This window comes from Propithecus coquereli, unplaced genomic scaffold (genome assembly GCF_000956105.1).
Source record: "Propithecus coquereli isolate 6110/MARCELLA unplaced genomic scaffold, Pcoq_1.0 Scaffold164, whole genome shotgun sequence".
In the NCBI taxonomy this organism is placed as follows: domain Eukaryota; kingdom Metazoa; phylum Chordata; class Mammalia; order Primates; family Indriidae; genus Propithecus; species Propithecus coquereli.
In genome coordinates, this window is record NW_012140969.1 from 469,617 (window position 1) to 484,603 (window position 14,987).

A 14,987-nucleotide genomic window follows, 5' to 3' on the forward strand; every position below is an offset into this window, starting at 1 on the left:
AAAAAAAAAAAAAAAAAAAAGAAGCTGGGACTATAGCCATGCCACTATGCTTTGCTAATTTTCCTATTTTTTGTAGAGAGGAGGTCTTGTGTTATGTTGCCCAGGCTGGTCCTGAACTCCTGGGCTCAAGGGATCCTCCCATCTCAGCCTCCCAAAGTGTTACAAATGCAGGCATGAGCCACTGTGCCCGGCCTCTGTTTAACTTTTTGAGGAATCACCAAACTGTGTTCCACAGTGATTAACCATTAAGATTCCCACCAGCAATGAACATGGATTATTCAAATTTTCCACATCTTTGCCAACGCTTGCTTATTGTACTCACCCTTGTGGCTGGATATAAAGTGGTTTCTTATTTTGGTTTTGATTTGTATTTCCCTAATGACTAATGATATTGAATATTTTTTCATGTGCTTATTGGCCCGTTGTCTTTTTTTTTTTTTTTTTTGAGATGGGGTCTCGCTATGTTGCCCAGGTTGGTCTTGAACTCCTGGCCTGAAATGATCCTCCTGCCTCATCCTCCTGAGTAGTTAGGATTACAGGCTGGAGCCACTGAGCCCCACTTTGAATATCTTTTTTTTTGTGAAATGTCTATTTAAGTCCTTTACCTGTTTCTTTTCTTTTCTTTCTTTGAGACAGGGTCTTGCTCTGCTGCCCAGGCTAGAGTGCAGTGGTGTCATCATCACTCACGGCAACCTCCAACTCCTGGGCTCAGGCGATCTTCCTGCTTCAGCCTCCCAAATAGCTGGGACTATAGGTATGTGCCACCACACCCAGCTAATTTTTCTATTTTTAGTAGAGATGGGGTCTTGCTCTTGCTCAGGCTGGTCTCAAACTCCTCACCTCAAGCGATTCTCCCACATTGACCTCCCAGAGTGCTGGGATTACAGGCGTGAACCACCATGCCCAGCCTGCCCATTTTTTAATTGGGGTTTTTGTTGTTCAGCTGTAAGAGTTCTTTATATATTGTGGCTACTAGACCCTCTTCAGATATATGGTATGCAAATATTTCCTTTCATTTTGTAGGTTGTCTTTTTGCATATCCCTTTTTTTAAATTGGAACAGCAACACTTACGTCTACCTGAATACCATTCCCCTAGCTTCCGAGATCGAAGGTAACATTACTATTCTGAATTTTGTTTATATTTTCTGTTTATTATAGTTGTACCAGCTAGATATTCATGCCTATAGCACATATCTCATTGGAGTTGCTATTGAACTTTTATAAAAGGTCAACAATTAATTGTACACGGTGTTGAATGGTTTTCCAAAGTGACTGTAACAATTTAGACTCTCCCCAGTAATGTATGTGATATTGGGTGACCCCCTTGTCCCCATCTCTTCCAGAGTGACCCTTGGGAAGCCTGTAGGATTTTACCCTCATCCCCTGCAGTGTCCCCAGAGAGGCTCCGGTGGACCACAAGGGTGGGGTTCTCACTGATCTTGAGGAGGCTGCAGGGAAAGGCATGGGCCTCCCCTCCTGCTTAGTCCATGACCTCTGTGTGATCTTGGGCCGAGGACTTGCACTTTGTGAGCTCAGTAGCTCCTCTGCAAGCCTGGTCTGCGCGGTGCTGACCAGGGGCTGCCCTGGGGTGGAGGGAGGTGGCTTGTCTAAGGCGCCGGCTGGGGAGCCAGGGACTCCCCTGGGTGCAGGGGGGATCTCTGTGCCTTGCTGCTGTCTGGGGCCCCGGAGTGGGTGCGCATCCTTGCTTGGGTGGCAGTGAGTATCCCATCATCGGGGTATGTACACAGAGGCTGGGCTCCCTCAAGGGTCTCCAGGGATGGAGAAGGAGGGACCCAGGTTCTCATGCAGAGAATTCGGCTCCGTTCAAGTTTTATTTTACCCCTTTCGGCCTGGGGCTCCTGCCTTTCGGCTCAGTTCAGCTGCCCAGAGGGAAGGAGGGAGGGAGGACGGGCAGAAGGAAAGGGCTGGAGACAGATCACTGGCCCTCCCGGCCCTCGCCGGGTGGGGCTCTCCCTGTCTCCATAGAGCTGGCCCAAGGGCCACCAGTCCAGGCAGCCCCTCTCGGCCAGTGGCTATGTGGCCGGCGTGTGCCCGTTGGCCAGCCGCCCGGCCACCCGGCTCCGAGGGCCGTCAGCGGGGGCTGCCCCGGGCCCTCGAACTGCCCCGTTCTTGAGCCGCGGACATTCCCGAGCTGCCTCCTTCTCCTCCTCCTCCTCCGAGTCTGACGACTCCACGTCGCTGCGCACGTCCTTCTGCATCTGGGGAAAGGGGAGGGAGGAAGAGGAAGCGTGGAGCAGGCAGGAGCTTGGCGGCGGGGCTGGGCTGGGGACCCAGGCGAGAGGCACACGCCCCAGCCGCCCCCTGCCCGGCCGTACCTGGCCCTTCTTTGCAAAGCTATAGAGCATGCGCAGGATGAGGCCCGACCAGAACACGTGGAGCAGCTGCAGCGCCACCAGCAGCGCGTTGAAGAAGTAGTAGCCGAAGAAGGGGCTCCGGTTCACCATGGAGTCGTAGTATGTGGTGTAGAGGATCCTACAGCCGGAAGGATGGAGGGCTCCACCAGCCGCCGGAGCCTCCAACTCACATGGCCTCGCCTGCTCTGGAACCTTCTATGACTCCCCAGTGCCCTCTATGGTTTTCAGCTGGGCGTGCAAGGTACCCCTCTCATCTGCTTATACTAAAACAAGCTATTCACCACCGTGAACCCCGAGGGGGGGCTTAGTACCTTGGCTACTCCCCTGGGTGGTCCTTTCACCCCTCCCTTCCCTTCCTTAGACCCCCTGCCCCCTCCCCCAGCAGGTGACTACCTCCTCCATCAGCTGCAAAGAATGTTCTCAAACACCTCCCCTGCCCCTACTTTCCTCTTGAAATGCCTGGAAAGATGGGGCTGTAGCAGCAGTGACACCCTCTCTGTCCCCTAATCTACTGTAAGGTAGCCGGTGACCTCGCCTTACTCATTCCGGAGTGCTTAGCCCCCAGGGACAGGGGCAGCAGGTTCCTGCTCTATCTGCAAACAGCAAGGGGGGCCCAGGATGGCCCCCTCTGGCACACCTGGTCCCCAAGTGACCCCATCTGGGCTCACAGCTGCAAACACCAGTCGGGGGCTGGCGACTCTTATATGCACTTCTCTCCCGAGAGTTCCAGCCTGGTGTGCCCACCGCCTCCTCGGGGGCAGGGAGCACGGGCCCCTCAAACCCAGCACAGCTGAGCTCCGGATGCTTCATCCAGCACTTACTGGGCTTGATCCCATCTCCTGGCCCTGGGGGCACCCTCCTCTTCCCTGTACCGGGTCCCCTGCTCCTCCTGCCTGTCCCTCAATCTGTTCTCCCTGCAGCCACCAGAGGGCACCCGTGAGCACCTGAGTCAGGTCCTGTACCTGCCTCTCTGCCCACAGCTCCCGCCTCCCTTGGGGTCAAAGCCCAAGTCTCCTTGCAGCCCCCAAGGCCCTGCACAACCTGCCCCGTCCCCTCCCTTCTGTTCCCTCCTCCCCCTCTCTAGCTCTGCTCCAGCCACACAGGTCTCCTCGATGTTCTTAGCCCATGTGGGGCACAGTCTAGTCTCAGGGGCTTCGCATGTGCTGTTCCTCTGCCTGGAACACTGTTCCCCTATGGTCAGCATGGGTTCCCTTCCTCGCCTCCCTCCAATTTGAATTACCCCCTCCCCACTTCTCATGCTCTGTCTGCTTCACTGTCCAGCTGCCCCCACCCACGTAATGACAGCTTCACAAAGTCAGGGATCTGTGGGCTGCTACCTCTGCTGTGTCCCCAGCACCTGGCACATTCAAGAGGTTCAACAAATATTTATGGGGCAAAGACTTTAGTGAGCTGGCAACCCTGACCCCTCCTCTCTCTCCATGTTCCCGGCACGCTGGGTAACGAGGACTGTGCCTAGTTGTCGCCCTCACCTCTGGGCCTTTGCATATGCTGTGCCCTGGGCCAGGCACACCCTTCCCTGCCTCTTCCTGGAAGTCTCCCAGCCGATACCCCCGGCAACCTGGGGCAGGGTGCCAACCTCCCCGACCCCTCCACGGGAGGGCCGACTCACTGGGTGGGGAAGAGCACCAGGCGGGTGTAGAAGAAGACCAGGGAGAAGATGATGAAGAGGGCGTCGCACACGAGCCGGAAGCGCGTGTAGTTGAACATCTTACAGGCCTGGGGAGGGCAGCAGGAGACACGGGCTCAGGACCAGGGACCAGGTGGGAGGGGTGGGGCCAGGGGAGAGGGGGCATCTCTGATGGAAAAGGGCTATGGGGAGGGAGGAGGTGAGTTGGTACCTTGTCTCCAGGAAATGCCTTGAAAGGTGGAGGTGGGGTGGGGTGTGTGTGGAGGTAGAACTTTACCAAGGCTAAGAAAGGCTGGACTTCATCTCTGGGAAGGAGGGGGCGGGGCTAGGAGGTGGGGCCTCATCACCCAGTCAAACCGAGTAGACGTGGCCTCATCCTCCCAGGAAGGAGGGGCGGAGCTTCATCTCCTAGGAGAGCTGAGAGGGGTGGGACTTCATCTCTGGGGATGCTGAGGGTGGGGCCTCCTCCAGTTAGACTGAAAGGGGTGGGGCCTCCCCTCCCACTCAGACTGGTAGGGGCGGGACCTCATCTGCAGGTGCACCAGGGAGGGCTGTGCGGGGCGGCTGGGAGGGGGTCATGGAGAGGCCGCGCCCACCTCCAGCAGGTAGTCGCTGGAGTCGTGCAGCAGCAGCACCAGAGAGCCGATGCGTAGCAGGTTCGAGCTGTAGGAGAATGTCATCAGGAGGATGGTCACGAAGTGATGTATCACCTGCTCCTTGAAATCCTATGGGAGATGGTGGGTCACAGAGGGCCAGGCTCGGTGGCTGGAGAGGGCCTCGGCCCCACAGACTCTATGCCTCCTGCCAAAGGCACCCAGGGGATCTCCGGGTGTGGTTTTGAGGCCACTCCTCCCCACCCCAGCTCCCTGTCCAGAAACTGGGTCGCGACTCCTCCGTGGTGTCACTCCCCTAGCCAGACTCTTGCCCTGGCCTCACCTTGCGCTTGACATCAAAGGGCAGTGTGATTAGCAGCGAGATGTAGAAACCCAGTTCCAGGATGTACCACCAGTACAGGGCCAGCTTCAGGGTCTGTGGTGGGGCAGGGCAAGGTTAGCTGTGGGGCATGAAGGCTCCGACCAGGCCGGGGCATGGCTCAGGGCCCTCTGTGTACGCTCAAAACCAGGACAACTGAATCTCCGTGAGTGAGCTCCCCATCCCTGGAGGTAATCAAGGGCAGTGGTTTTGGAACAAGTCCCGCCCCGACATTCCCGAACCCCTGGCCCCCCCGCCCTCCAACCAAGAAGCAAAAAAAAGCAAAAAAGGGGAACCAAAAGGGAAATAAAACGGAAAGGCCGGGGTTGGCCCCTGCAACCGGGGCCGCAAGAAACCCAAACAACCCGAAAACCCCCGAGCCTCCGTGCACCCTTTGCCACTCACCTGGTTTGGGTAATTGTCCCAGCACCTTGCCGGTGTCCACAACCACGACTCCTGCAGGGAAACAGGTGTCTCAGGCTGCGCAAGGGTCAGAATGCAGCCTCCCACCCTCAGTCTGGGGCATCTTCGGGGCTTCCACGGCCTCATACGGTTGCTTTCACTCAGCCTTGCTCCTTCCTGCCTGGTTATAGCTCTGCCTTGGACTCTCGATTGGGGGCTCACTCGCTGCAGAGCCCCCAGTGCGTGGTGACAGCTGGTCCTCACTGGGTGCCTGCCGAGTGAACGTTCACCGTGACCTTGCCAAGCTCTCTCCCCTCTGCCGTTGCACATAGATTTCTTCCTTTCTGGCTCTACCTTCTCCGTACACAGACCCACACCCCTGCCCCTGCCCAGATCCAGGCCCGGATCACAGCGGGTGCCTGTGGGACAAGTGGATGGGACAGGTGAGCAGTCAGGTATACTCACGTGGTATAGGACCGAGAAGCCACCGACAAAGGCACACAGATAGAAGACAAACCTCCAGCTGCAGGCAGGGAGGAAGCCCGTGAAGAGCTATCAAAAGGGCAGCCCCCGCCCCCACCCCGCTGCCCCGCACCCCAGGATCGCCCCCTCCAGCCCCACCCTGGCCTCACCTGGCCTCGCAGAACTTCTTGGTCAGGCGGGGCCGATCCTGGTTCCGGCGTCTCCGGAACCAGCGCTGGGTCTGCCGCAGCGTGAGGCCACACTGGGCGGCCAGGAGGGTCAGCTGGGGCTGGGGAGGGGGCCACGGGGGCTGAGGTCACAGAGGCCCCGTGGTGGTTTCCCACCCCTGTCTCCAGACAGGCAGGACTCGGCTCTGCTCTCCCCTCCCCTGCAGCCCCAGGTCTTGCCTGTAGGGTAGCCATGTCTACTATGGAGAGGGAGTGTGGGGGTGTCACAGGGTGGGGGTCCCCGTAGAATACTTGGGCCTTATGAGAACTAAGCCCTGTTTGCTGGGCAGGCAGGTCGCTGATGAGGAATGGGATTAAGAAGGACACTGGGTGCAGCCCCCACCAGGAGGCTTCCCTGCACCCCTCCTGAAGAGTCAGGTCTCATCCCACCCCAGGCAGGCAGTTGAGAGCTTGCTCCCCACCCCAGCCCTACCTGCAGAGGGAGATTGACGAGGGAGGGGGAATCGCTCTGCAGAGGCTGCCCTGTGCCCCCAGGGTATGGGATCTTCGCCATTCCCCGCCTGGGTCGGGACCCAGCCTGGTACCTCCACAGCCCAGACTCTGCCCGACCGGCAGCCACACCACGGATGGGAGTGGAGGGAGGGCCACAGGGCTGCCATTGTCCACCCACCCTTCTCCCCTCCCCTCCCCAGAACAGTCAGGCTTTCTGTTCCTCCCCAGAATGGGAGAGAAAACTGCTCCTACCGCAGTCCCAGAATCTGTCCATTGGGCAGCTGTGTCCCCTGATGATCAGGGGGGCCAAGAGGTGTGGGGCCTCACCTCCCAGGGAGGCTGGGAGGGGCGGGGCCTAATCTCCTAGAGAGGAGGGGAGAGGTGGGGCCTAATCTCCCAGAGAGGTGGAAGGGGCGGGGCCTCATCTCAGGGAGGCTGGGAGGGGCGGGACCTCATCTCCCAGAGAGGTGGAAAGGGCGGGGCCTCATCTCAGGGAGGCTGGGAGGGGCGGGGCCTAATCTCCTAGAGAGGTGGAAAGGGCGGGGCCTCATCTCAGGGAGGCTGGGAGGGGCGGGACCTCATCTCCCAGAGAGGTGGAAGGGGCAGGGCCTCATCTCCCAGGGAGGCTGGGAGGGGCGGGACCCATCTTTGGGGAAGCTGGGGACCCAGGTAGAGTGGAGAGTGGGGGGCACTGTGAGGGTGCCAGAGGCCACCATGACTTCCTCTGCCCCAACAAGTGGGCCACAGACCATCCCCAGGCCCCATCCCCAGGCAGCCCTGCTGGTCCACGGGGATAGGGGAGAGGAGCTCTCACCTCCTTGGGTCTTGGCCCTTCTGTGAGGAAGTGTCTCTCCAGCGTGGCGTTTGGCTTCACTGGCCTCCTGGTCTGATCCCGCACACCCAGCAACCGGCTCAGGGGCAGGCCAACAAACCTGGGAGCAAGGGAGACGGAGCCCACCAAGCCAGGTGAGAAGGGACAGGACTGTGTATGTATGGGACCCTTTTATAGGTGGGGCAACCGAGTCTTGGAGGGGCCAAGTTATGGGCCAAGGGAACACAGTCCGCACGTGGCAGGGTATGTAACACCTGGGGGTCTGTTTTCTCCACCTGAGCAGAGGGTTTGGAGGCCCAGAGGCAAAAGCTCATGGGGTAGGACCCAGAACTTTCCATTGCTATTCCTGGCCTTGCACCCTGGTTCCTTTGAGGGGTAGCATGGCTGTTGCCAGGACCAGAGAAAGGCAGCTGGGCCTGTCTTGGGGACCGGGGTGCGCAGTCCTGGGGTGGGAGGGGCGGGGCCTCACCTCCCAGACAGCTGGACCTGTCTTCAGGATGGGGGTGTGCAGGCCGACTCGAGGGGTACCCAGGCACTTTCACCCAATCCCAAATCAGGCATGAGAGTCCCCTCACTGCCTGTCTCATGGTGGCCTTTGTCCTGATCTGTCCCCTACCAGGCTGGGAGCTCTCCATGGGCAGGGGGTAGGATCTGCTCCCTCTCATAATCCCCCCAAACTCTGGGGTGGGGACTTGGAGCAGGCACCCTGGCAATCACCACATTGGCCACAAGGGGGGGCCCTAGAGCCCACAGGTGGGGACCAAATTTCCTATCAACCGTGAGTCGCAAAATTAGGATTCACTTTTTTTGTGTGTGTGTGTGAGACCAGAGTCTCACTCTGCCACCCAGGCTGGAGTGCAGTGGCATTGTCATAGTTCACTGCAGCCTCCAACTCCTGAGCTGAAGTGATCCTCCTGCCTCAGCCTCCCAAGTAGCTGGGACTACAGGTGCATGCCACCACACAGAGCTAATTTTTCTATTTTTTGTAGAGATGGGGTCTCAAACTCTTGACCTCAAGGGATCCTCCAGCCTCGGCCTCCCAGAGTGCTAGGATTACAGGTGTGAGCCACCATGTCCAGCCAGGATTCACTTTTTTTTCTTTTTAAAACAAATCCTATGTAAGTGGGAAAGGCTATGCCCAGCCCCACCCCTGTCCTTCACAGAGGCACAGGATGTTTTTGGAATGTGATAACACCCAGCCTCAGATAAGGCTATCACTTAAATATGCAACCTGCCCTGCTGTGTGACCTTGGATAAGTCACTCGACCTCTCTGTGTCTGTGTTTCCTCTTCTATAAAATGGGGATCATAATAGCACCACTGCTTGGGGTTGCATCAGGGAGTTAAGACACGTAAACTGCTTCGAGCCATGCTTGGCGAAGAGTAAACCCTCAAAAGGGAGTCGGTTAAATCAATGTAACTTCAGATGGGTGATTGTCGGGGGCGGCAGGCACTGGGGGAGGGCAGCTGAGGGTAGTGGGCAGTCGGGCGGGGTCTAAGGCAGGAAAGGGCCCTGACAAGGCAGGTCTGGGAGCCGTGACCACAGCAGCGGTCCACATGGGAGAGGGCAGAGCCACCTGGCACAGAGGGAAGGAGCCCCAGGAGAGATGCCCACACTGCGGGAGGAGAATCTCAGCCAGAAGAGAGACCCCGAGAGAGAGGAGGAAACCTGGTTCTGCATGGTGTCGGGATCACATGAGAAACGGCTGAAAATTCACAGGGTTTGGCAACTGGGAGGGCACTGAGAACCTGGGCAGGGGGCACGTGCGTACCTGGGGAATGGGAAGCAAGGCTGCAGGGGGCTGGAGGTGAATGGGGAGGATGAAAGGGGAGGCCAGGCCGGGCATGGCGGCTCATGCCTGTAATCCCAGCACTTTGGGAGGCCGAGGCAGGAGGATCACTTGAGCTCAGGAGTTCGAGACCAGCCTGGGCAACAGAGCGAGACCCCATCTCTGCAACAAAAATTTAAAAATTAGCCAGGCTTGGTGGCTGCACCTGTAGTCCCAGCTGCTTGGGAGGCTGAGGCAGGAGGATCGCTTGAGCCCAGGAGTTGTAGGCTACAGTGAGCTATGATGACGCCACTGCACTTTAGCCTGGGCGACAGAGTGAGACTGTCTCTAAAGAAAAAAGGGGGCCGGATCGAGGGAAGGTGTCAGGAGGAGCCAAAAGTGGGGGATTTGGAGAGACTTATCCCCAGGAGACAAAGGGAGGAGGTCCCCAAGGCTTTGCTTCCAGGCAGGAGGGAGGGGGCAGGGGCTTCTCTACTCGTCAACCACGTCTGGCCTCTGCAGGCTGCGCCTTGGTCAGCGAGGTGGGCCTATGTCCTCCAGGGTCCCACCTGCTTTATGAAGATGCCAGCACACCCACCCCCGAGCTGTGGCCAAGGTTCCCATAAACCAGCAATCACAGACCAGAAGTGCGGGTGGCGGCAGTGAGGGCAGGCTGGACCTGGGAAAAGTGCTTTGATACAAAGCCACCGGGGACACATTCAGAAGGCAAAGTGTGCACGGGGCAGGAGCGCACCCACGAACGACAACAGGGGTGACTGGCTGTGGCACACAGATACTCACCTCTCAAAGGTGATGCGCAGGGCCAGTAGGACCAGAGCCAGGGGCAGGGCCGCCAGCATGTCCCGGGGGTGGGCGTAGACCAGGCCATCCCTGTCCTCCAACTGGGCCCACGACGTGTTGGGCGGTAACCAGAACCTGTCCTGCCAAAGCCACTCGTTGAAGGTGGACAACATCCTGCAGACACACACACATTCCAGTTAGCGGGGAGCCCTGCAGATGGGGCGGGCGGGGCAAGAGGCAGGAGCCACGGAATTCCTCCTCCACCACCATCAGCTCCTTTGACAACCAAGAGGTGGGGCTGGAAGACCCACCTCCTTCTGCCAGGGACACTGGAGCAGAAGGGCAGGGCCTTGGCGACCACCCCACCCTCACCCCCTCCATTGCCCGGCAAAGCATTTATTTTATGGCCAACATTCAAGGCAGATGTGGGCTGTGTGTCCTCAGGCAGATGGCCAGACCTCTCCTGAACCTCAAGTTCACCTGTAAAACAGGAACAGCAATACCCACCTCTCAGCCCAGCCTGGTAAGGCGCACACAGTGCTTAGCCTCGTGATTTTTTAAGAAGGGCGGCGGCCAGGCACGGTGGCTCACGCCTGTAATCCTAGCACTCTGGGAGGCTGAGGCGGGAGGATCGTTTGAGCTCAGGAGTTCGAGACCAGCCTGAGCAAGAGCAAGACCCCGTCTCTACTAAAAATAGAAAGAAATTATCCGGCCATGGTGGCGCGTGCCTGTAGTCCCAGCTACTGGGGAGGCTGAGGCAGGAGGATCGCTTGAGCCCAGGAGGCTGAGGTTGCTGTGAGCTAGGCTGACGCCACGGCACTCTAGCCCGGGCAACAGAGCAAGACTCTGTCTCAAAAAAAAAAAAAAAAAGAAAGAAAGAAAAAGAAGGGTGGAACCATACAGCTCAAAGCAATAATTATTATTCTGTACTTTGCAGACGCCAAAATGGTATTCAGAAGTCAAGGGAGTGGTTGCTTGGGGTTTAGGAACTTGAGTCCTCAAACGTCCAGGAAGCCTTCCTTCCACTGCAGGAAGCTGCCTGTGACGCAACCCAAAGATGGAGGGCTCAAAGAAATCTGGAATGCCCTTCCTGGCCCTCCTTTGGCAGGCAGACTCCCCTTTAGGTAGGAACGTCGGTGGTCTCGCTGGCTGTCCCAGAGGCGGGGCTATGGGTGGGTAAGAGAGCCTGTCGCACGACCGAGCTTGCCCGATGACCGAGCAGAGGCCAAGGTAGGGCAGCTTCCCGCCAACGGCGGCCTGGGAGGCGGCTCCAGCCTGCGGCGCCCGAGCCTGCTCGAGGAGCCCAGACAGCTGCCCCCTTTCCTGAGATCTCGAGCTAAGTCTCCATCCATCACCCATCCATCCATCCAGGCAAGAGATGTTCCCCGATTGACTTGTACATGCCAGGTTGGGACTGGGCCTTGGGGACACAGCAGAGCACCTTCCTGTCCCTGTGGAGCTCAGAACCCCGCAGAGAAGGCAGACAACAGACGAGTAAACAGATTCCCAAATAAATGAGATACTAGCGTGTAATGGGACCTGGTAGAAAACAAACAGGGTGTTGTGATTTCAAATGTGATCAAGGTAATTCGCCGGGCGTGGTGGTGTGCACACCTGTACGCCTGCTACTTGGCAGGCTGAGGCAGGAGGATCACTTGAGCCCAGGAGTTTCAGGCTGCAGGGAGCTATGATCGTACCACTGCACTCCGGTCTGGGCAACAGAGTAAGACTCTGTCTCTAAAAAATACACAAATAAATGTGATCAAGAAAGGCCTCTCTAGGGAAGTACCATCTGAGACTGAAAGATGAGGAGGTCTTGGGTTTGTGTAGAAGGAGGTGGGGCTTGGGGGAGGAGCTTTCCAGAGAAATTTGCATCAGGTGCAAAGGCCCTGAGGCCAGACGGAGCTTGGAGTGTTGGAAGACCAGCAAGGAGGCCCCTGTGGCTCCAGCAGAGTGAGTGAGGGGGGAGGGAGGGAACACCTACCCATCCATCCATCCATCCATCCATCCATCCATCCATCCCTCCCTCCCTCCCTCCCTCCACTCATCAGCCCATCTGATTTTTGTATCCATTTCAAAGCAGGCAGCAAGCCACACCACCTCTGAACACTTCAGCATGCAGACCATTAACTAGGGTTCGATATTTGCTTATTTTTTTTTCTTTCGAGTTAAAATTTACCCAAGTGAAATGCATAAATCTTAAGTGCACAGTTGGTAAGTTTGGACACATCCACACACCTAGCTAACCTAATCTCCTACCACAAACGCACCTTCCGGAAAGTTCCCTCCCGCCCCTGGCTGGTCCACCCCCAACTCAGTCATCCAAAGTTAATTTCTGTTCCTTTTGAATTTTTTTGTCATCCTAGCTTAGTTTTGCCACTTCTAGAACTTCATATAAATGGAATTTCATGCTGTTTCTTCGGGCCTGGCTTCTCTCGCTGTGGAATGTTTTTTTGGGTTTCGGCCACGTTATTGCATCTGTTCGTAGCTTGACATTCTTTTTTTATTGTCACATTGTATGTAGTGTGTGAATGCACCGCAATTGGCTCATCATGGCTTGTTGATGGGCATTTGGGATACTTCCAAATGCTCTGAACGGTCACAGATGCGTCTTGTGTGAACAGAGTTTTCATTTCTCTGGGTCATATGGTGGTTGCATGTTTAACTTTATAAGCAACAACCAAACTGTTTTCCTGGGTGGCCGCACCGTTTTACACTCCCACCAGTGGAGTCTGGGGGTTCTGTTGCCCCTTGGTTTTATTGTGTGAGATGGGAAGCCCCAGGGTGTTGGTTCCCATACAACGAGTGGGTTTCCAGAGACACTTTGGAGGTAGGGCCCCTGCAAGAGTTGAACGCCCTCAGGAAAGGAGCGAGACACAGTGGCTCACGCCTGTAATCCCAGCATCTTGGAAGGCTGAGGTGGGAGGATCGCTTGAGGCCAGGAGTTCAGGACCAGCCTGGGCAACATAGCAAGACCCTCTCTCTACAAAAAATTAAAAAAAAATCTAGCCAGTCGCAGTGGTGCACACCTGTAGTCCCAGCTACTCAGGAGGCTGAGGCAGGAGGATCACTTGAGGCTGCAGTGAGCTATGATGATGCCACTGCACTCTAGCCCAGGCAACAGAGAGAGAGCCTGTCTCTAAAATAAATAAATAATTGTATATAGTTATGGTGTACAACAGGATGTAGTGTTTTTTGTCTTTTGAGACAGGATCTCACAATAGCCTGGTAAAACAGGAAGTGCATCTGGCTGTACCCATGTTTCAGATGGGGCAGCTGAGGCCCAGGGAGACAGCGTCACAGGGAATGAAATTTTCAGAGAACAACTGAAAATTGAGGAATACAACCCTAGGCCTCATTCTCTCCCCTCCTCTTGGGAAGAGAAGTCTGGGCCTTGCTGGCCAGGGGCACCTGGTTACAGCTGCACCTGCACCCCTCCCCTGTGCCAGGCCTGGCCCCAAATGTTCCAGGTGCGGGGGGCTCTGGGCTGCTTGATCACGCTTCAGGGAGGGCACCTGTCCCACTAATGGGTGAAGATATTGAGGCTCCCGGGGTTTGAAGCATTGGAACCCGGGACTCTGGCCAGTTTGATGGGCTCCACAATGTGTTCTCTTCGCAAACCACAGCATCTCTTATTTATGCCTCAAGAGACGGAGACAGGCTAGCAAGAGGGTAGGACTTCTGGGGCCAAGACCTCTGTAGGCAGGAATTACCAGCCCAAAGCTCCCTTGGAGGGCCCCCCAGGTTTGGAGAGTGCATTTCTGTTCCCCTTTCTGGCCTACTCAAGAAGGGTTGGGCTTGCATCAACTTGAGGGGACTAGAACTTGAGACTGGTCGTGCTACTGCCTGGCTGGCTCCCAACAGCACAGTGAGCAAGGGAGGGCTGGGGGAGGATGCTTTCAATGGATCCAAGGCAGGGTAATCATGGCATACCTCCAGGAGGAAGTGACAACTGAGCTGGGTTTTGAAGGATGCATAGGAGTTTGCCAAACAGACAAAGGAAGCATGTAAGCCCTCTGAGGGCAGAGACCTTGTTCCCTTTCCCCACCATTTGCGTCCTCAGCACCCAGCATGGTGCCATAAACAAGTATTCTAGGCAGAGGCCAGTATTGGCGAAGGCTGGGATGGGTGACATTACATGGTATGGTTGGAGCAGGGTGTCAGCCAGTGAATGGTGGGCCTTGAGGCGGGGGACATCAACAGAGGCCTCCTCTTGTGTGCTCTCCCCTGTCCGCTAAGCTCACCGTGACTTGCGCACACCACGGTGTGGAAGGATACACCCAAGGCCCTTGGCCTCCCCCAGTGGGTCCCGGGCAGTGGTCGGGCAGTTCATAAACACTCCGCGCTGGCATTGCGACTGGCCCTGCCTCACCTCTTTACCCACTCACGTGACCTTGGGGAAGTGACCTGGCCTATTTGTGCCTTGGTTTCCTCTTTGGTGAAATGAAACCAACCATAGCTCCCCTGCCTCATGGAGGGGTGGGGAATGACTCCCAGGGTGGAGTGAGCGCTAAGTACAATTTAGTGGCCATGATGTTTACCAGTAGAGAGGAGAATGTTCTGGAAAGGAGGGGCGCTGGCCTGCAGTGGATTCTACGTGGTTCCTCCCGGCCCCTTAGGACCCAGGTTCCTGGCATCCAAAGCGCCTCACGCTGCCCGGTCAGACTTCCCTTACAGCTGCCGCTAATGTGTTCAGGCGGGCCTGGCCGGAGCAGCCTCGCGGGGTCATTTGGAGAGTCGCTGGGTGGGTGGGTGGCCGGGCCAACGTGACCGGCCCGAAGCCTTTATTCTCCTGTCACCCCACCCGCCCCCGAGCCCTGCTGCAGCCTGAAGCCTCCCTGGCCCCATTCCCAGCTCTGCCCCTGCCACCTGGGAGCCAGACTGATAATCCTCCTTAGTGGCTAAAAATACCCCCAAACTGGGGGAAAGAGAGAAAGGGAGCTTTGTACTGGCCCGCGCGGGGTGGGGACCGGGGATGAGCAGGAACCCTGACCCCGGCCCGGATTCTGAGTGGGGCACTCCTAGTCCCCACTGTGCCCCTGGCCC

At 57.0% G+C, this 14,987-nt stretch overlaps 1 protein-coding gene across 1 annotated transcript in view; it reads right to left on the reverse strand.

Moving 5' to 3' along the window:
- Positions 1 to 1,328: 1,328 nt before the first annotated feature.
- The window catches only part of CERS4 (ceramide synthase 4), a 25,988-nt gene continuing 12,329 nt past the window's right edge, over positions 1,329 to 14,987 (reverse strand). The window contains exons 2-11 of the mRNA XM_012641484.1: positions 9,942 to 10,115; positions 7,355 to 7,472; positions 6,031 to 6,149; positions 5,864 to 5,921; positions 5,402 to 5,452; positions 4,961 to 5,053; positions 4,621 to 4,749; positions 4,007 to 4,113; positions 2,338 to 2,494; positions 1,329 to 2,220 (exon numbers count right to left, since the gene is read on the reverse strand). Coding sequence (XP_012496938.1) covers positions 2,035 to 2,220; positions 2,338 to 2,494; positions 4,007 to 4,113; positions 4,621 to 4,749; positions 4,961 to 5,053; positions 5,402 to 5,452; positions 5,864 to 5,921; positions 6,031 to 6,149; positions 7,355 to 7,472; positions 9,942 to 10,115 — 1,192 coding nt within the window. The 3' untranslated portion in view covers positions 1,329 to 2,034. The remainder of the gene's footprint in view (positions 2,221 to 2,337; positions 2,495 to 4,006; positions 4,114 to 4,620; positions 4,750 to 4,960; positions 5,054 to 5,401; positions 5,453 to 5,863; positions 5,922 to 6,030; positions 6,150 to 7,354; positions 7,473 to 9,941; positions 10,116 to 14,987) is intronic.